This window comes from Pristiophorus japonicus, chromosome 17 (genome assembly GCF_044704955.1).
Source record: "Pristiophorus japonicus isolate sPriJap1 chromosome 17, sPriJap1.hap1, whole genome shotgun sequence".
NCBI lineage: Eukaryota > Metazoa > Chordata > Chondrichthyes > Pristiophoridae > Pristiophorus > Pristiophorus japonicus.
The window spans coordinates 18578804-18602650 of record NC_091993.1 but is presented as its reverse complement, the minus strand read 5'-3'; the positions used below and the strand labels follow the sequence as shown (position 1 = coordinate 18602650).

The 23847-nt window shown below is 45.2% G+C and overlaps 1 protein-coding gene across 1 annotated transcript in view; it reads left to right on the top strand.

Annotated features, from left to right (window-relative positions):
* The first annotated feature begins 857 nt into the window (after nucleotides 1–857).
* Nucleotides 858–23847, top strand: part of LOC139228134 (serine/threonine-protein kinase Nek9-like) — a 106118-nt gene continuing 83128 nt past the window's right edge. The window contains exons 1-6 of the mRNA XM_070859327.1: nucleotides 858–978; nucleotides 17096–17272; nucleotides 18079–18194; nucleotides 18764–18895; nucleotides 19811–20012; nucleotides 20868–20987. Of these exons, the coding sequence (XP_070715428.1) occupies nucleotides 17110–17272; nucleotides 18079–18194; nucleotides 18764–18895; nucleotides 19811–20012; nucleotides 20868–20987 (733 nt within the window). The 5' untranslated portion in view covers nucleotides 858–978; nucleotides 17096–17109. The remainder of the gene's footprint in view (nucleotides 979–17095; nucleotides 17273–18078; nucleotides 18195–18763; nucleotides 18896–19810; nucleotides 20013–20867; nucleotides 20988–23847) is intronic.

The window sequence follows — 23847 nt, the reverse complement described above, 5'->3', positions numbered from 1 at the left end:
CATCACCCCCGGCAATCAAATTTTAATTTGATTTTATATGTTTTAAAGTTTAATTTGTTTTAATTACCGAGTTTTAGTGTCTCCCTCCCCTTTTATAGGGGGCACTTGTAAAATTAATGATTTTAAAGCCCCCAAAAAAAACCACACAAAAAAAACAAAAAGAAACAAAAAATAATTTTAAAAAAAGAGCAGTTGAAAAGTGACTGGAGTGTCCCCCAGATCAGGGGGCATTTGAACTAATAGTTATTTTTGTCTCATAAAAAGAGTTGTGTGACAAGTGCTTCCTGAATAGGTTTATAGATCATTGTAGTCCTGGGGAGATGCATACCATTGTGAGATATGAAAGCAGCAGCTTTTATCTTTTAATAGAACTCTTGACAACCTGGCTCCAAAGGCTCACATCTAGTACGTCCAACTCGTGTAATTATCAAAGCAGTCCTGTAATCTTTAAATATAACATCAAGTTTTCTCACCAAGACTGTCTTTAAAATGTTGAAATTATTTGCACTTTGTGTGGACTCCTTCTATGCATTTCACACCAGTGTTTTAACTGAATGGCTTTCTCTTATTCCCTGCAAAATCTCACTCTTTCTGGAGGCAGTGGATCTCTGCATTGGCCACAATTTTGGGACATTCCTAAAGCTTTCTGACTGTGTCTCCAAGCTGTTCTTGTAGTATCTGGGGAGGGGGAATCTCAAGATCGTTCCATCTGCAACATTTGGACAGTCGTCAGTGCAGCCACCCCATAGTGCCGAATAAATCTCCCTCTCCTGTTCTCACTCTGCAGCTCCTTCCTGACGGTGATTGACAGCGGCGTCCGGACCCGGGCGGTTTCCAATAGCAACCGCTGAGGCTTTCTGTGTTGTCATTGTGCTGACTGCAGCACCGCCTTCTGCTTTCTTTTTCCGAGTTATAGGCAAGACGGCCGGCCCCCGAAAGTGGTCCAAGAAGACAACAAGAGGAATCGAAAAGAATGTAGTGAGTGCCATTTGTTTGTTGCTTACAGTTCTTGTTTTATAGGGAAGAAGAGCAGGGTCGGATGGAACTGCAGCAGGTGACTGGGGCTGGCGAGGGGTAAGAAGGGCTGGTAAGTACTAGGGGCAAGAAGGAAAGATAAAGACTGGCCAGAACTAAGTTAAAGTCAGAAATCAGCAATGGCTTAGCAAAGCTCCAGCTAAAGGTCATTTAGTTGTACCTGCCAGTACTTTGCACAAGAAAGTTGTTGAATTATGGAACAAACTGTTTCACACTTGATTGCAGCAATCAACCAAAAAATATTGACAGGTTCCTGGTTCAACACAGACAGATACTTGATGCTGAAGTAGAGAGGAGATCAAAATGACCCGGGTAGACACCAGTTACAGGGCGATTTTAACCCTACTCGCTCAGCACAAACCTGGCGGATGGGCAGTTAAAAATCGCCCTGGCTCTTACCTGTCCGAAAGCCGCCATGATCGCAACATCTGCAATTTTAACCTGCTCACCTGAGCAGGAGGTAAGGACACCCGCCCAAAACCAACAGGGTCCTTCCTTACCTATGCATGTTGCGGCCCGATGACATCATTGAGACCCGGCTGTAATTTTAACTCCGTTAAATCAGGGCCGCGTGTGTACAGCACAGAAACTGGCCATTCAGCCCAACTGATCTATACTAGCATTTAGGCCCCACACGAGCCTCCTCCCACTTCTCTTCACCTAACCCTATCAGCAAAACTTTCTATTTTCTCCCTCATGTGTTTATTTAGTATCCCCTTAAATACATCTATGCTATTCGCCTCAACTATTCCCATGTGGTAGCAAATTCTATATTTTTACCGCTTTTTGGGTAAAGAAGTTTCTTGTTAATTTGCTATTGGATTTATTAGTGACTATCTTATATTTATGGCGCCGAGTTTTTGAATCCCTTACACGTGGATACATCTTTTCTATGTCTACCATAACAAACCCCTTCATTATTTAAGAAAAACCTCTATAAGGTCACCTCTCCACCTTCTCTTTTCTAGAGGAAAAACCCTAGCCTGTTCAGTCTTTCCTGATTGTTAAAAACTCTCAGTTCTGGTATTTTCCAGTGCCGCATAAATCAAAATGATTTGGTGAGCCGAAGTAGACTTCTAATATTGTGCAGGGTTGAAGTGCTTTGTGGCAGTAACACCTTGAAAGTGTATATGTATTAGTAATATAAGTTTGGAAGAGAATGCTACAATCAAAAGATTTTGTCGGTTCTTTTGGATTTGGTGTTGGTTGTGACGCATAATGAATGCAGATATAACAACAACTTGTATTTATATAGTGCCTTTAACGTAATGAAACGTCCCAAGGCGCTTCACAGGAGTATTATGTGATAAAGCTTTGACACCGAATTGCATAAGTAGAAATTAATGCAAAATTAGTCACCAAAAGCTTGGTCATAGAGGTATGTTTTAAGGAGCATCTTGAAGAAGGAGAGAGAGGTAGCGAGGCGGAGAGATTTAGGCAGTATAAGCTGAATAGGAATTTATTTCTGACCTTACTAGATCCTGATCTGTCATCCCCAAGTACCCGAGGAGTAAGATCCGGTTACACCAGTGAAAATCACAACAATTAATTCTCATCGTTGTGTTTTTGATGCTATAAAGTCACAACATCAATGTCTCTCCATCCTTCACTCTTTAAGTAGCACTTGATTGAGCTGCTGTCAGTTTTCCCCCCTCAATTGCTAAATAGTTTGTCACATCTTCTATTTTTGTGGTTCATTCATGCGATGTGGGCATCGCTGGCAAGGCCAGCATTTATTATCCATCCCTAATTAATTGTCCTTGAGAAGGTGGTGGTGAGCCGCCTTCTTGAATTGCTGCAGTCCATGAGGTTAAAGTATGCCACAGTGCTGTTACAGAGGGAGTTCCAGGATTCTAACCCAGCGAAGGTGAAGGAACGGCGATATATTTCCATGTCAAGATGGTGTGTGACTTGGAGCGGAACTTGCAGATGGTGGTGTTCCTTGCTGCCCTTCTCCTTCTAGGTGATAGAGGTCACGTGTTTGGGAAGTGCTGAAGAGTTCTACATGTACGTATTTCATGTTTTCAATTACATTTTATTTTTACGACTGAAAGCAATGCTTTCTTGTTACCCAGATAAGTGTTCTAAGTCTGGTATTTTTTTATAGTCGTTCCTGGGATGTGAGGTGGTGGAGGGAGTGAATGTTTAAGGTGGTGGATGGGGTGCCAGTCAAGCCCTTTGCTCTGTCCTGGATGGTGTTGAGCTTCTTAAATGTTGTTGGAGATGCACTCATCCAGGCAAGTGGAGAGTATTCCATCGCACTCTTGACTTGTGCCTTGTAGATGGTGGAAAGGCTTTGGAAAGTCAGGAGGTGAGACACCACAAAACACCCAGCCTCTGGCCTGCTCTTGTTGCCACAGTATTTATGTGGCTGGTCCAGTTAAGTTTCTGGTCAATGGTGAACCCTTGGATGTTGATGGTGGGGTATTAGGTGATGGCAATGCCGTTGAATATCAACGCGCGGTGGTTAGACTCTTGCTTGTTGGAAATAGTCATTGCCTGGCACTTATGTAGCACGAATGTTACTTGCCACCTAGCAGCCTAATCCTGAATGTCTGCCCGGTCTTGCTGCTTGCTGCATTATCTGAGCAGTTGCGAATGGAACTGAACATTCAGCAGTCATCAGCGAACATCCCTACTTCTGACCTTGTGATGGAGGAAAGGTCATTGATGAAGCAGCTGAAGATGGTTGGGCCTAGGACACTACCCTGAGGAACTCTGGCAGCGATGTCCTGGGGCTGAGATGAATGACCTCCAACCACCACAACCAAGACTCTAGCCAGTGGAGGGTTGCCCGTCCTGATTTCCATTGACATCAATTTTACTAGGGCTCCTTGATGCCACTCGATCAAATGCTGCCTTGATGTCAACGGCAGTCACTCCCACGAGATGCCATCTGCAATTATAACATGACTCTGGATTTTCAGCAATTATAACATGACTCTGGATTTATTAGCAAAAGGGGAGATGTTATCTGATAAACCTATAATGAATTCTGATGTTTTGTCCAAGCCATAGACTGAGCATCTCCTCTCAGAGTACCAAAGTCACGAGTTAAGTGGAGAATGATGAATGAGGATTAAAGTAATGGTGCCTGCTTGTCGGATCTTCTTCCTCCTTCAAATGTAGTCATCCTCCACAAAGGAAATTCAATACCTCCTGCATTTTCTTTGTTGGGGATTATTGTAGGTATTTTAAAAAAAACGATTATATATCATTTACAGGTTCTGGAAAGAAGTGGGAGAGTTTGCTAGAGTTAATCATAGAATGGAAAATGACTTGATGGTATTTTGGTCTTGTGTTTTTTTTCCTTTTTCCTTTTTCCTGAGGGCAGTATGGAAATACTCCTAAGGTATGCATAAAATGATTTCAGTTGAAAAATGAAGATGGTGCTCTACAGGTAGCTAATCTTAAGTTCTGAGGGCACACGGTGCTCCAATTGACACATTCCTACAATATTCAGTCTAATTGCCAGGGTATGTGAAAGTTTATGTTTGATAATCTATGTCTAATTAGCCATTTTTCTCCTTATGCCTTGATGATTGCCCAGGGATAGCACTTCTGACTTTCCAGTTTTATGTGTGGGTTTTTCTTCTTAACAGAATATCTGCTTATTTTAGCAGGAACACCCAAGAGCAGTTTGTGTTTATTGCATTTCCTCCGCAATCCACAGAGGACTGTATTTGCACATTCAGGCAGCAAATGAAACCGCTGAGGCTTCACCCAGTTCACAGTCCAACACTGAGGGTGGGAATGCTGGCCGTGGCTTCAGAAAGGATTTAACAGACCGTTGGCACTTTGTGGTGCAACAGCCAGGCACACTATGCAAATGCAGACTCGGAAACCTGCAAGATAGAAACATAGAAAATAGGTGCAGGAGTAGGCCATTCGGCCCTTCAAGCCTGCACCACCATTCAATAAGATCATGACTGATCATTCAACCTGAGTACCCCTTTCCTGCTTTCTCTCCATACCCCTTGATCCTTTTAGCCGTAAGGGCCACATCTAACTCCCTTTTGATGAAACAATGTGGTGATACATGATTCAGATCTACTCAAAAATCCCGTTCAGAGATATTCCCAAACCCAAATGCACTGCTTTACAATCCAACATGAGCACTGTTCCCATCAATCCTGACCACAGCGCAAGGAGGTCGTCAGTGCAGACAGACAGTGGGATTATCTCAGATTCATCTGACAACAAGTTTGAGCCATGTTCAAGCAGCCCAAAGGAGCTGGAAAGAATAAAGAATACAGGTGGGACTGAAGTGGAGCAGGCACACAGCTCCAGAGCGAGCCAAGGCGGAGATTACGCTGATGAACAGATAACTGAAGGAAAATCTGCAGAGGGGAAAATCCCTACCGTTGGATTGGATATCGCACGTAGTGTATCCCCTCCGAGGCTTTTGATAGTCTACAATAAAGTTAAACGTTGTTCTGATATTACAGGTGCGTCATGGCCGCACGTGTCTGTGGTGAGTTACATATACGAGTCCTCCACACTGGATTCCATTTCAGCACAGGTTGCTGAAGCTTTAAATGGAAAGAAAGTCAAATCCATCGCCTTCATGCTTCATAATCAGCAAGATGCAATTCATATCTGTGGTGCTGGAGAGATTCAAACACTTACACCAATTTCTGTCCGTGAGCATTTGGCTCTGCGCAGATTCTTTAATAATATTGTGACCAGTCACTTGGATGTGGAGAAATCAAAAGCCAACATGGATTTTCTGGGCTGTACCGCCCTAGTGATTGCAGACCTGGTGGCAGTCAAGAGAGAACTGAAGAATCTGACAGGTATATATTTATGTTAGACGTTTTGAGTTATACTAGTCATTTACAAATAGGAAATTATTTTTGGTCCTCGGGTAGTCCAAAATTGTACATCAGCAGTATCTTCTGGATCTATCTCTGTATTTAGTGTAAAGATAAAGACCCGGAATTTGCAGTGGGTACTAACGGTGAATTACCAGCGTTCGCCATCATTACCCTTTTGAAACTGACCGCAACCTCAGGATGTAGCGCGTGCGCATCTAAACGCGGAAATCCTGAAGTTGCAGTCAGTCATTCACTGCTCCGACACTAGCTGCACTGTGGCCCACCCCCCATAGCCAGCACTGCACAATATCGCTGTTAAATATCACATTAAATGTCAGGCCTTGTTGGATTAGGTGTAACTGGGGTTTTAACAGTGCAAAGACTGCTAAACAAACGTTATGGGCCTGAAAAACGAGTTTTAATTTTGTCTAATGATTTGTTCACCTGTATCCCTAGATTCCTTTGCTCTTCTACCCCTTTCAGTTTCTTATTTTCTACGGTATAGGTAATGTTCCTATTTTTCCTACCAAAAAATTGCCATCTTTGCAGATTGTACAGTCAAAAGGCTTCTCCAGATTTTACAGTGAATCGTTTGTGCCCTAATTTTGTTTGTGCCCGTCTCTGTAGTTAACAGAGGACAGACAGTAGAGGACAGACGCACCAACGTTAGCGTCCTCGACCAGGCCAACATCCCCAGCATTGAAGCACTGACCACACTCGATCAGCTCTGCTGGGCAGGCCACATAGTTCGCATGCCAGACACGAGACTCCCAAAGCAAGCACTCTACTCAGAACTCCTTCACAGCAAACGAGCCAAAGATGGGCAGAGGAAATGTTACAGGACACCCTCAAAGCCTCCGTGCTAAAGTACAACATCCCCACTGACACCTGGGAGTCTCTGGCCAAAGACCGCCCTTAGTGGAGGAAGTGCATCCGGGAGGGCGCTGAGCACCTCGAGTCTCATCGCTGAGAGCATGTAGAAATCAAGCACAGGCAGCAGAAAGAGCGTGCAGCAAACCAGTCCCACCCACCCTTTCCCACAACGACTATCTGTCCCACCTGTGACAGGGACTGTGGCTCTCGTATTGGACTATTCAGCCACCAAAGGTCTCATTTTTTAGAGTGGAAGCAAGTCTTCCTCGATTCCGAGGGACTGCTTATGATGATGAGTTAACTGAAGGTACTCGTGGGCAGACTCATGAACAGTGTTCAGTCATTCCTTCAGTCTGTGTGTATATGTAGTGTGCTGTCTGTCATCACAGGCCTGATTCGCACAAGGCAAATCAGATGGATTTTTCCCTAAGAGTCTCCTTGCTGTTATTATAATAAATCACTGGGTTATATTCCATTGTTAACATTAGCGACTGAGACATTTGAGTTATGTGAGCAAATTGCCATCACAGTTGATTAGTTCCTATATGTGACGCCTGTGATTGGAGCTATTTCTCTGATGATTGCTATTGATTGGTGTCCTGCTGTTCCAATTCTGCTTCAAGGCTGAAGTAATAACCCCCCCCCCCCCTGGAATATTATTGTGCATTACCCCATTACGTACCTAAGGCATCTATCACTTATGAACCTTCCAATATTGTTTAGTCAGGCTGAATAAGCCACCAACCCTTTCTGTCATGGCACACATTTCTTTATTGTTGGATTAGTCTGATTGAAGTTTCGTGTATCTCCAGTTTTAACTCCTCCGGCCTCTTCTCCAGTTCTTTCTGCTTCCATCTATAGCCCATCACGTTGCTTATCCGGCTATGACTGCTGGTCTCTGTCACATGCCTCATTATCTTTATACGCCAACAGCACTCAGTGACTTAGTTTGCCATCTGGTGCAGTAGCTTCCCTAGTTACAGCAAGCAGATGGCATTTGGATCTTGACTCTTTCCCTCCTTTATCTAAAACCATGCATGAGATTGGACAGGGTTCGGAGCTGCTAGCCACCTCGGGGTCCTGCATAGCAGGTTCCGTGTTGCGTCCCCATCAACCACAGCTGCAGACTACTTGCCTTCAACCCTTCGCTGAAGGAACTCTCATTATCTGAGTCATTCATCATGTTCTGCCTGAGCATCCCACTTCTGACACCGACGTTATAACACTGGGTTCTGTCCAAGCGGTCTACAAAGCAAGACACAAGTGAACAGAACTTTGCAAGACACAACTTAGATGATTGGGGCAAAAGCAAAGTTCTGCAGATGATTGGGGATTCAAGTCACTCATTCCAGCAATTCTGTGCTGCTGCCTATGACCTGCCAGCGTTACTACCCAGACTGTACTGGGCTTTTACACATTCTGGCCTCAGAGTTTGCCAGCAGGAAAATCACACAAATAATTACACTGAGGAATCTTTTAATTATTTACCTGGATTATCAGAACTCGGGGTGGGGGGGGCAATAATTAACTCCAACATTCTGTAAAGGAAATAATTAACCAGTTGTGACCAAACAAGTTATTCATGTTTCCCTCAGCTGTAATAAGCTCCCCATAATATGGAGCTCATTATAATATCAATTGTATTATTGTATGCAAAGAAATGTCCAGCTTCTAAATGAGAGTCTCTCCACTCAGATTCCTCACAAGTTTTTGACAGTAGAATTAAGGCTGCATTTAGACTGCAAAGTGGTTTAGCTTTGCACTGACATGTTGGAGTATAAATGCAGCCTGAATCTGGTGCTGGGGCCCGACCTAACACTAAACCGGACTAGCATCAGACTCCCTGGCTGATGGAGTCTCACTCTGGTTTACTTCTGAGTCGGTTCTGGCCACAATTTTAGTGTCCCTGCGAAAGGGTTTTAACTTTGCACCAATGCTAAATGTGTGGGATGTGAAGGCAGCATGATTGGTTTGCTTGTTCAATATAGCAAAGTTTTGCAAGCCAGTGAGATACTTGAAAGAAAGACTTGCATTTATATAGCGCCTTTCATGACCACCGGACATCCTAAAGCACTTCACAGCCAGTGAATTACGTTTTGAAGTGTGGTCACTGTTGTAATGTAGGAAATGTAGCAGCCAATTTGCGCACAGCAAGCTCTCACAAACAGCAATGTGATAATGACCAGATAATTTGTTTTAGATGTTGAACGAGGGATAAATATTGGCTGGGACACCGGGGATAACTAGACTGCTCTTCTTCGAAATAGTGCCATCTCAGTTTAACGTCTCATCCGAAAGGTGCCACCTCTGACAGTGCAGCACTCCCTCAGCACTGCACTGGAGTGTCAGCTTAGATTTTTGTGCTCAAGTCACAGGAGTGGGATTTAAACCCACAACCCTCTGACTCAGAGGCGAGTGTGCTACCCACTGAGCCACAGCTGATGTACAGAATTGATCAGCAGTTATACAATTTCCCTTTACTAATGCAGTAACGCTGATTGTCTTAATATATATTTATTACTCAATTAGTTTTTATCATTTACCAATGCAGATTAGTAGCGGTTAAATGGCCGGGATGGCTAAGCTAAGTAACACTTCATGCAATCAGCAGACCTCCCCCAAGTTCACTTTCATTAACAGCTGTAGGATAAACCAAAAATCGATTCTGCTTCAAAATGCTTCTGTAAATAAATTATTGACCAGAGCTAATGATTACTCTTATTCCACTACGAGCTGCTCAAAGAGCCATGGTACCATTCAGTTGGAGCAGCATTCCAATCTTTGCATCTCATTAAGTAACTGCTTTGCCTTTGTGTTGTTAAGCACCGCCGTGTCTCTGACGATTAAATTAAACATATGGAGATTTTTTCATTGATCCGGTGCTGGCAGGCTGTGGGACTGCACCGAGCACATTGCGAGATAGATGCCAGGTTTCAGTGAGAAAGAGGAACAAACTCGCCAATAGTTTAGCAGTTGGAAACCCTGCCTGATGTGGCACTAAGCCATGGAGACCAGTCGAACCCAAATTTGATCTGCGGTGTGTGTGTGTGTGCTGAACAGTTGGGTCACCCGTTGGAATGCAACAAATGACCTCAGGACTTCAGCAACAGGAAACATCAGCCACGGTTTGCACTCCCTCTTGCTCATCAGTGCCCCCTGCAAGAAAGTGCAAGTGTGTGAATGTCAGGTGAGCACAGAATCCAGCTCCACGGTTACCTAGCCTGCTGACACATGGGTCCTAAATTTCCGTGGGATTTTGGGTGTACTGGGGACGTTATCGGGTGAGTAGGGGGAGCATAATTTGTGGCGGGACTATTTATGTCAGGTCTCCTTCCTGTTTTGGGTTTGCAGGGTTTCCACAAGGTGTGGGTGGGTGGGCACGTCCTGTGTTCATCCCCATTGCTGGCAATGTCAGGGAAAGGGGTGGAGATGGCAGAATGTTGTCACCCAGCGGCATTGTGCCCCATTATAATGCACCCAGGCATGAAGCAGGAGCGCAGAGCTTGCCAGGACCACATCCAGGATAGGGGGTCGACCATTTAAGACTGAGATGAGGAGGAATTTCTTCACTCAGAAGGTTGTAAATCTTTGAAAATCTCCACTCCAAAGGGCTGTGGACGCTGAGGTGTTGCATATATTCAGGACTGAGATACATAGATTTTTGGACGCTAGGGGAATCGGGATATGGGGATCCGATGGGAAAGTGGAGTTGAGGTCGAAGATCAACCATGATCTCACTGAATGGCGGAGCAGGCTCGAGGGGCCGTATGGCCCACTTCTACTCCGAATTCTGATGTTCTTATTCTGGCAGAAGTGGGACCTGGTGACCGCTGAAAGTCTGGTTTCCTAAGTCAGCTGGTTATGAAGCTGTTGGTTTCCCGAAGGATACCAGCCTTTCTGGAAAAGCACCAGACTTCTTATTAAATATTGTCTTTGTCCAGAGCTGTCGGTACCCTTTCCCAGCAGATTGCCTATTGCCTTTGCCCTACTTAGCGGGAGTCCCGGCTATGCTGCCACTGGGGGCGCCCACCCACTTTACGGAATGGCCCCCGACTCCGGGAATTCACATGGGGTCAGGACTGTCTGGGGCCAGTGGTTATGGCAGTGGAGTGGGCTGGCAGGTTTCTGGAGTTTAACTGTCCAGAATGAAGAATTTAGTTGGGGCAACATAAGAACATAAGAAATAGGGGTAGGCCATACAGCCCCTCGAGCCTGCTCCACCACTCAATAAGATCATGGCTGATCTTCGACCTCAAGTCCACTTTCCCGCTCGATCCCCATATCCCTTGATTCCCCTTGGGTCCGGTTACTGGGTTATTGGGCAGCACTATCAGGAGAGGAGGGCTGGAAATTATGGGACAAAACAAATGACTCAGAACACCAATTACAGATCAGACCTTTTAATATAAAAATAAAAAGCTCTACCCCAGAGACTAAAGATAGTGTCATTCCAGGAAGCCAGTGACCTTGCAAATTAGACCTCTCTGGTCCCACTTCAATATTTGGCTGTTCTGAATTTTTATAAGATGTACCAGATTAATATCTATCTCAAAAGCACCGAACATATAATGGTGTTAAAGCAGAAATTGTCTGGGTCAATCTGTAGTCAGGGAAAAATAACTTTGTGGCATTCAGGCACCTTGATTCAAATTCCTGGGACATTGGAACCAGTTCTGGGGGAGGTGGGACCAGTACAAACTGGACGGTCTGCACCTGGGCAGGACCGGAACCGATGTCCGAGGCGGAGTTTGCTAGTGCTGTTGGGGAGGGTTTAAACTAATATGGCAGGGGGATGGGAAACTACGCAGGGAGACAGAGTGAAGTAAAAAGGGGGCAGAAGCAAAAGGTAGGAAGGAGAAAAACAAGAGTGGAGGGCAGAGAAATTAAGGGCAAAAATCAAAAAGGGCCACATTACTGTTGTGTATCTGTAAAGCATGCACTCCCATGTTCCGCCACCAGGGAGCGCATCCCCTGAAGTCCCAAGGGATCCCAGCATCCCTTGGGAGCACTGTATATAAGCCGGCCCCTAAGGCCTGTTACTCACTCTGGAGTGTCTTAATAAAGATTGAGGTCACTGTTACTTTAACCTCCCTGTGTGCAGTCTCATCTGTGTTAGGAACACAACAATTACAACATAATTCTAAAAGGACAGAGTATTAAAAAAACAAGCCTGAAGGCTCTGAGTCTCAATGCGAGGAGCATTCGTAATAAGGTGGATGAATTAACTGCGCAGATAGCTGTTAACGGATATGATGTAATTGGGATTACGGAGACATGGCTCCAGGGTAACCAAGGCTGGGAACTCAATATCCAGGGGTATTCAATATTCAGGAACTATAGACAGGAAGGAAAAGGAGGTGGGGTAGCATTGCTGGTTAAAGAGATTAACGCAATAGTAAGGAAGGATATTAGCTTGGATGATGTGGAATCTATATGGGTAGAGCTGCGAAATGCCAAAGGGCAGAAAACGTTAGTGGGAATTGTGTACAGACCACCAAACAGTAGTAGGCAGGTTGGGGATGGCATTAAACAGGAAATAAGAGACACGTGCAATAAGGGTACAGCAGTTATCATGGGTGACTTTAATCTAAATATAGATTGGGCTAATCAAACTAGTAGCAGTATGTGGAGGAGGATTTCCTGGAGTGTATAAGGGATGGTTTTCTAGACTCAATATGTTGAGGAACCAACTAGAGAGCAGGCAATCCTGAAACTGGGTCTTGTGTAATTAGAGAGGATTAATTAGCAATCTGGTCGTGCGAGGCCCCTTGGGGAAGAGTGATCATAATATGGTAGAATTCTTCAGTAAGATAGAGAATGACACAGTTAATTCAGAGACTAGGGTCCTGAACTTAAAGAAAGGTAACTTTAATGGTATGACGTGAATTGGCTAGGATAGACTGGCGAATGATACTTAAAGGGCTGATGGTGGATAGGCAATGGCATACATTTAAAGATCACATGGATGAACTACAGCAATTGTACATCCCTGTCTGGCGTAAAAATAAAAAAGGGAAGGTGGCTCAACCATGGCTAACAAGGGAAATTAAGGATAGTGGCATATAAATTGGCCAGAAAAAGCAGCAAACCTGAGGACTGGAAGAAATTTAGAATCCAGAAGAGAAGGACTAAGGGTTTAATTAGGAGGGGGAAAATAGAGAATGAGAGTAAACTTGCAGGGAACATAAAAACTGACTGCAAAAGCTTCTATAGATATGTGAAGAGAAAAAGATTAGTGAAGACTAACATAGGTCCCTTGCAGTCAGAATCAGGTGAATTCATAATGGGGAACAAGGAAATCGCAGACCAATTGAACAAATACTTTGGTTCTGTCTTCACTAAGGAAGACACGAATAACCTCCTGAAAGTAATAGGGGACCGAGAGTCTAGCGAGAAGGAGGAACTGAAGGAAATCCTTTATTAGTCAGGAAATTGTGTTAGGGAAATTGATGGGATTGAAGGCCGATAAATCCCCAGGGCCTGATAGTCTGCATCCCAGAGTAGTAAGGAAGTGACCCTAGAAATAGTGGATGTATTTGTGGTCATTTTCCAACATTCTATAGACTCTGGATCAGTTCCTATGGACTGGAGGATAGCTAATGTAACCCCACTTTTTAAAAAAGGAGGGAGAGAGAAAACAGGGAATTATAGACTGGTTAGCCTAACATCGGTAGTGGGGAAAATGTTGGAATCAATTATTAATGATGTAATAGCAGTGCATTTGGAAAGCAGTGACAGGATCGGTCCGAGTCAGCATGGATTTTTGAAAGGGAAATCATGCTTGACAAATCTTCTGGAATTTTTTGAGAATGTAACTAGTAGAGTAGACAAGGGAGAACCAGTGAATGTGGTGTATTTGGACTTTCAAAAGACTTTTGACAAGGTCCCACACAAGAGAATAGTGTGCAAAATTAAAGCACATGGTATTGGGGGTAATGTATTGATGTGGATAGAGAACTGGTTGGCAGACAGGAAGCAAAGAATAGGAATAAACAGGTCCTTTTCAAAATGGCAGGCAGTGACTAGTGGGGTACCGCAAGGTTCAGTGCTGGACCCCAGCTATTTACAATATACATTAATGATTTAGACGAAGGAATTGAAGGTGTGTAAATATCTCCCAAGTTTTCAGATGACACTAAGCTGCATGGCAGTGTGTGCTGTGAGGAGGATGCTAAGAGGCTGCAGGGTGACTTGGACAGATTAGGTGAGTGGGCAAATACATGGCAGATGCAGTATAATGTGGATAAATGTGAGGTTATCCACTTTGGTGGCAAAAACAGGAAGGCAGAATATTATCTGAATGGTGACAGATTAGTAAAAGGGGAGGCGCAACGAGACCTGGGTGTCATGGTACATCATTCATTGAAAGTTGGCATGCAGATATAGCAGGCGGTGAAGAAGGCAAATGGCATGTTGGCCTTCATAGCGAGAGGATTTGAGTATAGGAGCAGGGAGGTCTTACTGCAGTTGTACAGGGCCTTGGTGAGGCCAAACCTTGAATATTGTGTACAGTTTTGGTCTCCTAATCTGAGGAAGGACATTCTTGTTATTGAGGGAGTGCAGCGAAGGTTCACCAGACTGATTCCCGGAATGGCAGGACTGACATATGAAGAAAGACTGGATTGACTTGGCTGATATTCACTGGAATTTAGAAGAATGAGAGGGGATCTCATAGAAACATATAAAATTCTGATGGGCTTGGACAGGTTAGATGCAGGAAGAATGTTCCCGATGTTGGGGAAGTCCAGAACCAGCGGTCACAATCTAAGGATAAGGGGTAAGCCATTTAGGACCGAGATGAGGAGAAACTTCTTCACTCAGAGAATTGTGAACCTGTGGAATTCTCTACCACAGAAAGTTGTTGAGGCCAGTTCGTTAGATATATTCAAAAGAGAGTTCGATGTGACCTTACTGCTAAAGGGTTCAAGGGGTATGGAGAGAAAGCAGGAATGGGGTACTGAAGTTGCCTGATCAGCCATGCTCATATTGAATGGTGGTGCAGGCTCGAAGGGCCGAATGGCCTACTCCTGCACCTATTTTCTATGTTTCTATGTTAATCTTTGAAAGGAAAGGAATTCTAAATAACCTCAGTTTATTGTTTGTTTACTTCAGTGCATCCGGACTGAACTGGGTGCTGTTAATGTGCACAAGGTTATGTGTTGGGGAAGAACAGCAGGACAAGGTGCTGGTCATGGTTAGTGGAAATGCTGTGGCCTCTTAAAGGTACTGTGCATAATATTATGTTAGTGAATCATATTCCTATTCCAGAGCTCATTTGATTACTATTAGGTATGCATATATATGTATATGTATATATGTGCGTGTATACATATATATATATATATATATTATGTGTGTGTGTGTGTGTGTGTGAACCACGATACCCGGACTTCAAGGATTAAATTACGAAGAGAGAATGTTAAGGCTGATCTGATCGAAGTTTTCAGGATATTAAGGGGAACAGATAGGGTCGATCGAGAGAAACTAGTTCCGATGGTTGGGGAGTCTAGGACGAGGGGACATAGTTTAAAAATTAGAGCCAGACCTTTCAGGAGTGAAATTAGGAAACACTTCTACGCACAAAGGATGGGAATAGTTTTGAACAGGCCCGAGAGGCTCAATGGCCTACCCCTGGTCCTATGTTCCTATGAGGTATATAAGCATCTACATGGAATATGGTAACGACACATTCCATGTAGACCAAATAGCTAGATACTAGACACAGAATGGCTAATTTAGTCAAATCCAAATGTTCTTTGATAATGCGTTGTTGGGAACAGTGTTAAATAATTTGAATGATGTACGTTTCCAGACTAAAGCACACAAAGCGAGGAATAAAACAAATTGCTATTCAATCCTAATTTAAGATAAAGCTGGTGTTCATTAAAGAAATCTAGATACTGTTCGAGTTAATGTTTTGAAAATAATGTATTTTATAATTAAGCTTACAGTAGATATGCTTCTGGGATCTGGACCTGTTAATTGTACTAATCAGTAGGATGCAAAGTACTAATGTGTCTAATTTACTAATTGGTAATATTATCAGTACCTTAATTACAAGTCCGTAGGGCACTTCAACCTCACAGTTACATTGCTGCCTCTGCACTGCTGTAATTAGCCTTTTAGGGCCAGAGTTTACTTAGTTCAGTCACTTCCATGAAAAAGTAGATGTGAGTGAAAAGTGCAACAGTGTCCTCCCTCTCCCCCTGCTGCTGCTCCTCCCACCCCGCCATGCCCCCTGACCCCCGTCCCCATCCCCTTACCTGGATGAAGTGGAGTTGAAACAGATGTCAGTGTGTCAGCTATGGCTCAGTGGGTTGCACTCTCGACTCTGAGTCAGAAGGTTGTGGGTTCAAGTCCCACTCCAGGGACTTGAGCACAATAATCTAGGTTGACATTCTAGTGCAGTGCTGAGGGAGTGCTGCACTGTCAGATGTGTTGTCTTTAGGATGAGACAATAAACTGAGATGTCTGCTCTCTCAAGTGGATGTAAAAGATCCCATGGCACTATTTTGAAGAAGAGTAGGGGAGTTATTCCTGGTGTCCTTGGTCAATATTTATCCCTCAATCAACATAACAAAAACAGATTATCACATTGCTGTTTGTGGGAGCTTGCTGTACGCAGATTGGCTGCCACATTGCCTACATTACAATAGTGACTGCACTCCAAAAACACTTGCTTGGCTGTAAAGCGCTTAGGACTTCCAGTGGTTGTGAAAGGACGATATAAAATGTACGTTTTTTTTTTGAAAGGAGGAAAGGGAGCAAAATATGGTCAGAGGTTATGGTCTGAAATTGTTGAACTCGATGTTGGGTCCAGAAGGCTGTAAAATGCCGAAACAAAAGATGCTATTCCTCGAGCTTGCATTGGGCTTCATTGGAACAGTGCAGGAGGCTGAGGACGGAGAGGTCAGAGGACAGAGAAGTCAGAAAAATCAGTTAATTTTGAACTTTCGCCAGTTCTGACAAAGGGTCATCGACCTGAACCGTTAACTCTGTTTCTCTTCACAGATGCTGCCTGACTCACTGAGATTTCCAGCATTTTCTGTTTTTATAGCTAATACTAGTTGACAGGACAGTTTCTAGCCGATATCAAAGGGAGCACGACATTATAAACCACCTGGTATTATCCCGTAGCTTCTTGAAAGTAGAAATTTAAGAATGCTTTTTATTTGGATTGGACATTCTTAGGCAGTCCCTCAGAGTCGAGGATTGGACATTGGGCCTTGCATCACCACCAACGTCATTAATGGAAGCAGGTTGTTGCTTACATTTTATTTTGTGTCTGTGAGGCGTGTACACTCGGCTTTACTACCTGTTTGCACTCCTAATGATGAGAAAGAAACCTGACCTACTATTGTTTTATGTAGGTATTGCGGTTGGCATGGCAAGAAACCTGCTGGGCAGTGAGATACAGGGAGGTCCCAACCAGGTGCTGGATGGGGCAAAGATGCACGTCTTAGATCTTTACTGTGAAAGCGATAAACTGAAGCGCCCACACCCGCAAACATTGGCAGAGTTTGAAAAGATACATATCGTAGGAAAAGGTGAGGTCAGGGGACAAGAAAATGGGTTTGCAGGGGTGCAGAGCAATACCGCCCAGGAGAGGCGAGCTGCTGTTCAACACCGGTTCGAAATTTGATGCGCCCCCGATCCGTAGCGCCCCATTGCGCGCCGTAGTGGGACCGCCTGTGAAAGCTAGCGCTTCCAGCTGTAGCGGCCGCAGTGAGGGAAGGAATGTGTACCTGAGGTAAGTGTGATTGATTTTAATTTTTTTAATTTTGCGATTCATGTGGATGTGGCGTCAGTAAAGTATTGGGAATGTTTTTGGTAGTTTTTTTTTTCCGATTTTTCTTTCCACAGAAGCTCCGAGGCCTGCTGTTAGCTCGGGATTTTCAGTTGCTCACCCGGCTTAGTGCCCTAAAAGAGGTGTGGAACGCCTCCCTTAGCGCTCCGCTCCACACTCAGGGTCCAGCTGGTGAATTTTGTGGCTGGAGACACAAACCATTTCCCAGCGCAAAACTTACAGCTCCGCCCAGATTAACGTCGCAACAGAGGCGTGACCAAATTCCCACCCTAATGTGTCTTCAGCTGAAATGGTCCAGTCTGTTTAACCTTCATCACAGCTTTGGAGATTTTCAGTTTGGTGGCCGGGGAATTGGTGGGGGATGCTGATTATGGTAGCCACGCTAATGGGAACGAGTGTGTGATTTTGCTTTTGTACATATCACAGCAACATTATTGAAATGTTTCGCTAGGGTAGATGGAAATAAATCCTACATGAATTGTGTGACAATTAAGCTTTCTGTGCCAGGGAGCAGATATTTCAGACCCTGTGTCCTTGTCCTGGCAGGAGCTTATGGGACAGCAGTTCTGTATCGCAAGAAGGATGATGATTCACTGGTCATACTGAAGGAGATCAATATGCACGAGCTGAACCATATCGAGAGACAGAGAGCAATGAACGAGGTTCGTGTTTAGCTCCAGTGTATTTAAACTAGCCTGATTGTGCCACACTCAGCTATAGAGTCACTGAGATAATGGACAGTGCTGGTAATGGAAGACAATATTGTGTTACGGGTACAGCGGTGAGCATCCGGAAGCCTCGGGGGACTGAGGCCACTGCAGATTCTGTGTATTTCCGGACTTCGGAATGTCTTTAAGACGTCCCGAATCCGGAAACGCCCGAGCCCAGGTTCATGTAGCTCCGGACTTCGGGACGTCTTTCCGACGTATCGAGTCCGGAAATGCCTGGGGGGTTGGGCGAGGTAAGGAGCGTGGGATCCGTCAGGCGGCAGGGCTTGCTTGGGGAGTCGGTGGCGACCCGCGGTGGGGGGGGTGGGGGACAGCGGCAGGTCCGGATTCCGGATGACCCCGCCATGGATCATCCCGGTGTCTGGATTCCGGAACAGTACGGATTCAGGAATTCCGGATTCTCGACGCTGTACCTATAATATAATTATATGACCCTATGGTTCTGTGTAAATGAGTGTGTACAGCCCCTGATGCTATGTTTTTTTGTCTCTCCTTTGCTGTAGGTGAAGGTGCTTTCAATGTTGGACCACCCCAACATAATCAATTACTATGACAGCTTTGAAGAGGATGGGGTGCTGATGATTGAGATGGAATATGCAGATGGGGGGACGCTGGCACAATACTTAGCACAGCAGGTATCCTACATGAGTATACTTAGGGGCAAGATTCTCAACAGTCAGTAGTTTAAGGAGGCTTTCCTAAATGAGAGGGAGCTTTAATTCTGGGTCCTTATCAATCAGTGTCACAATGAGCGAAAGTAACTGATTCCGAAGTGCAGAAAAATTGCTGCAATAGGCTATCTGTTTGAATTGTCTTCTCTAAACAAAGAGTGAGATGCCAGGTGACTTTATGTAGAGAACACCTGGGGTATTTGTTCACATCACAAGCTATAATGATGTTAGATTTAATCAAAGGTGAGGTATCTGGGCAGATTCGTGTAAAGTAAAGCTCGGAAAGGCACCTCGCACACAACCACAATTCCAGCATCATCCGTCTCGCTCTTCTTTGAAGGTTCTGCAGAGCACCATTGTCTTCTATCTATTGTTAAGCTGTAAATAGAGCAGAGGATGCAGAACTGAGCAAACTGGTCACTGCCCCCTGCGCAAAGCCTTGTCCAATTCCCAGCCGTTTCTGCTTCTAATCCAGTTAACTATATTGTCATCAATTTCATATGGAGCCTTATCAGATGCCTTCTGAAAATCCCAGCTCATTATCCCCTGGTCCCTTCCCATCTCATTTAATTTCTCCTTGAAGTCATTTTGAAATGTCGTCTATGGAGTGCAATTGGCAAGTGCTGAGCAGTGCGTGATTATTTAATACCCTGGCTTCTCACCTCTTCGCTTAGGGGTCAGAATGTGCTTACCTGTGATATTTCCCAATCTCAGAAGATTGAAGGAGAGCCTGTGACAGTATAAATGGTACCTGGTTTGAGGGGCCAAATGACTCTTTATGTTGCAACGTCCTTTAATTTGGATGCCTGCACAATCCTGAAAAGATTAACCGTAGTGTGTGCCACACTGCTGTTTGCGGTGGTGGTGCTTTCATTGCAGGACCGGGAGTTAGAAGAGCGGGAAATCCTGAACCTCTTTCACCAGATGATGGCAGCAACCTGTTACCTGCACGAACACAACGTGCTGCACCGAGATCTCAAGACAGCAAACCTCTTCCTCACAAAAGAAGGCGAGGTGAAGCTGGGTGATTTTGGGGTGGCCAAGGTGATGACGACAGGAAGTGAGGCACATACTATCTTAGGTGAGCTTTGCCTCGAGCAACAGTTGGATAAGAAAAGGGGTAAAGGCATGTTGGAGTACAACTAGGTATAGGGTTGGTGCTGGAGTATGAGTAGGAGGTATGGGTATGAGTACAGATCAACAAGTATGAGTGGGAATGCACTGCAGTTACAGCTGGCTGGCAGTACGGCTGGGATAGGCCTATGATGGCAGTAATTTGGGCTGGGATACTACAGTGAGTAGTGTATGCTGCAGTGTATGGTGGTGCGTTCATGAAGAGATGCGTATTCTGAAGGCTACTAATAACCTCGGATGTTCTGCAAGGAGGGACATCTTGGAGGCTGGCAATATCTTGGGCCCTGTGTAGAGAGAAGGGTAACCTTCAGTTAGAACAACAACAACAACTTACATTTATATAGCATCTTCAAAGTAGAACAACATCCCAAGGCGCATCACAGGTGTGTTATCAAAACAAAATTTGATTGCCGGGCCATACAAGGAGATGTTAGGGCAGGTGACCAAAAGAGGTAGGCTTTAAAGAGCGTCTTAAAGGAGGAAAGAGAGGAAGAGAGGTAAAACAGATACAGGGAAGGACTCTACTTCAGCTATAAATAAAGCTATGCTGCAGATACAAGCAGGGGCACACTGGCAGTGTAATGGGGTTCAGTTGAGGGGAAAAGTATGCCAGACAGGGCAATGCTAAGAATGTAGGCAAGGATGCTTTGCTGTTAAAGGCACACATGTACAAGTCATTGCACCAATAAGGTTGTTTGTTAATGTACTTCCGGGGGCGGGGGGCAATATTTCAATAAATTGAGTGTTACAGACTCCATTTTGCCGGGGTGGGTATATCTAATGGATACTTTGTGCTGTGCAGGTACTCCCTATTACATCTCCCCGGAAATCTGTGAGGGAAAATGTTACAATGACAAATCAGACATCTGGTCACTTGGTTGTATTCTTTACGAGATGGCGTGCCGTCAGCGCACATTTGAAGGTAAGAGACGTGAAAAATGCCAACTAATTAGCCTTTGAGGACATGATTTAGATTAATCAGTAAAAGATGGCTTACAGTAAAATAAAACATCATCATCATAGGCAGTCCCTCGGAATCGAGGAAGGCTTGCTTCCACTCTAAAAATGAGTCCTTAGGTGGCTGAACAGTCCAATACGGGAATTATAGTCTCTGTCACAGGTGGGACTGACAGTCGTTGAGGGAAAAGGGAGAGTGGGACTGGTTTGCCGCACGCTCTTTCCACTACTTGCGCTTGGCTTCTGCATGCTCTCGGCGATGAGACTCGAGGTGCTCAGCGCCCTCCCGGATGCACTTCCTCCACTTAGGGCGGTCTTTGGCCAGGGACTCCCAGGTGTCGGTGAGAATGCTGCACTTTATCAAGGAGTCTTTGAGGGTGTCCTTGTTGTCATGTATCTCACACTACTGTACACAACTGTGTCTTACCATGCTATACATGACTGTAACTAGAGATGACCTGTAACCACCATCATACCTTACCACCAGGGGTGCACTTGCAGGAGACACTGGATACCTGTCCCGTATATAAAGACAGGTCTCAGGCAAGTGTGCCATTCGAGAGCTGTGTAATTAAGGTGCAGGTCCTGAGTGACCTTGACTTCAGTATGTGCCTCGTGTGAATCTGTACTACAGGGACAGGACTTTACAGTGGCGACGAGTTACGGGATTACAGAATCCACAGAATGGCGATCAACGGCTCAGATGAAAAATACAATGCTGGAGATAATTGGGAGGACTGGTTAGGCGACGACAAGGCAGACAAGAGAAGAGCCCATTTCTTGACCAGCTGTGGCCGAAAACATACGCTTTAATGAAGGACCTGCTGGCACCCGAGAAACCAGCAAGCAAGTCGTTTGGAGAGTTAAGCACAATGGTAAGAGAGCACCTGAAGCCAGCGAGCAGCCTACACATGGCCAGACACAGGTTCTACAACTACAGATGCTGTGTGGGCCAGAGCATACCTGACTTCGTGGCGGAACTTCGAAGGTTGGCTAGCTTATGTGAGTTCTCCAATAAACTAAGGAGAGAAGTACTGAGAGACTTTTTTATTGAAGGAATAGGCCACGCAGGCATATTCCGAAAGCTCAAAGAAACCAAGATCTTGACCCTAGAGGCAGTAGCACTGGTTGTACAGACATTCTTGGCAGGAGAAGAAAAAACGAGGTTGATCTACACTGCGGGTACGACAACTAACGAAACATCGGAACAAGGGGTTCACAGAGTGAAACAAGCCGCTACCCCCACACACAGACAAAGCAGGAGAGCAGGCCCTCAACAGCAGGCAGTGGCGCCAGAAGCCATCAAGGGCCACATGAACGGCCGTTCACACCTCATCAACCCACAATGCGAGCAATCAACTACAGACTGATAGAAGCTCAAGATAGATCAGCCAGACGCAGCTCATTCTTTGGAAACAATGGAAGCGGTCTGTGCTGGAGATGTGGGGGAAGGCATTCATCAAGGGGGTGTCGATTTCAGCATGCTGTTTGCAGAAACTGCGACTATACAGGGCATCTGGCCCGCATGTGCAAAAAAACGGCAGCTCGGCTGGTATACAAATCGGAAGGGTCGGAAAGCGGACCAGAAGACAGCGGGGACAGTACCCGGGACACCGAGGTACAGCGGGTCAACACGCTCAATGGCCGCTGCTCCTACAACAAGACGCCTCCAATAATGATGAGGGTCCTACTCAACGGGATACTCGTCAACATGGAGCTGGATACGGGAGCGAGTCAGTCTCTCATGAGCGCTCAACAATTTGAACAGCTGTGGCCGCACAAAAGAGACAGACCAAAACTCACAAGGGTCGACACCAAACTAAGGACCTATACCAAAGAAATCGTCCCAGTCCTCGGCAGCGCCACGCTCTCAGTCACACACAAAGGGACAGTGAACCGACTTCCCCTGTGGATTGTCCCCGGAGATCTCCCAGCACTGCTGGGGAGAAGCTGGCTGGCAAAACTAAACTGGAAATGGGATGATGTTCACGCCATGTCGTCAGAGGAACGGACCTTCTGCTCAACAGTTCCAAGTCGATTTGATCATCTCTTTCAGCCAGGTGTGGGCACCTTCAAAGGGGCGAAAGTCAAAATCTACATCACACAGGATGCTAGACCGGTCCATCACAAGGCTAGAGCTGTACCCTATGTGATAAGGGAAAAGATTGAACACGAATTAGACAGGCTTCTGCGGGAAGGCATTATCTCACCCATAGAATTTAGCGACTGGGCCGTACGAATCTGTGGGGACTACAAATCTACCATAAACAGAGTCTCCCTACAGGACCAGTACCAGAGTGGAGGACTTATTTTGCCACATTGGCTGGAGGAAAACTTTTCTCAAAACTAGATCTCACATCTGCGTATATGACGCAAGAACTGACTGAAGAGTCTAAGCTACTCACCACCATCAACACACATCGAGGCCTTTTTATGTACAATCGATGCCCATTTGACATCAGGTCGGCAGCTGCTATATTCCAGCGCAACATGGAGAGTCTGCTCAAGTCCATCGCGGGGACGGTTGTATTTCAAGACGACATACTTATCACGGGCAGGGACACCGACTCCCATCTCCGTAATTTGGAGGAAGTACTAAAGCGGTTGGATCGGGTAGGCCTAAGAGTTAAGAAATCCAAGTGCCTGTTTCTTGCGCCCGAGGTTGAATTTTTGGGCAGAAGGATTGCCGCTGATGGAATCCGCCCAACAGAGTCCGAAACCGAAGCAATTCGCCTGGCACCCAGGCCCCGGAATGTCTCAGAACTGCGCGCCTTTCTCGGGCTACTCAATTACTTTGGGAACTTTATGCAGAACTTAAGCACGCT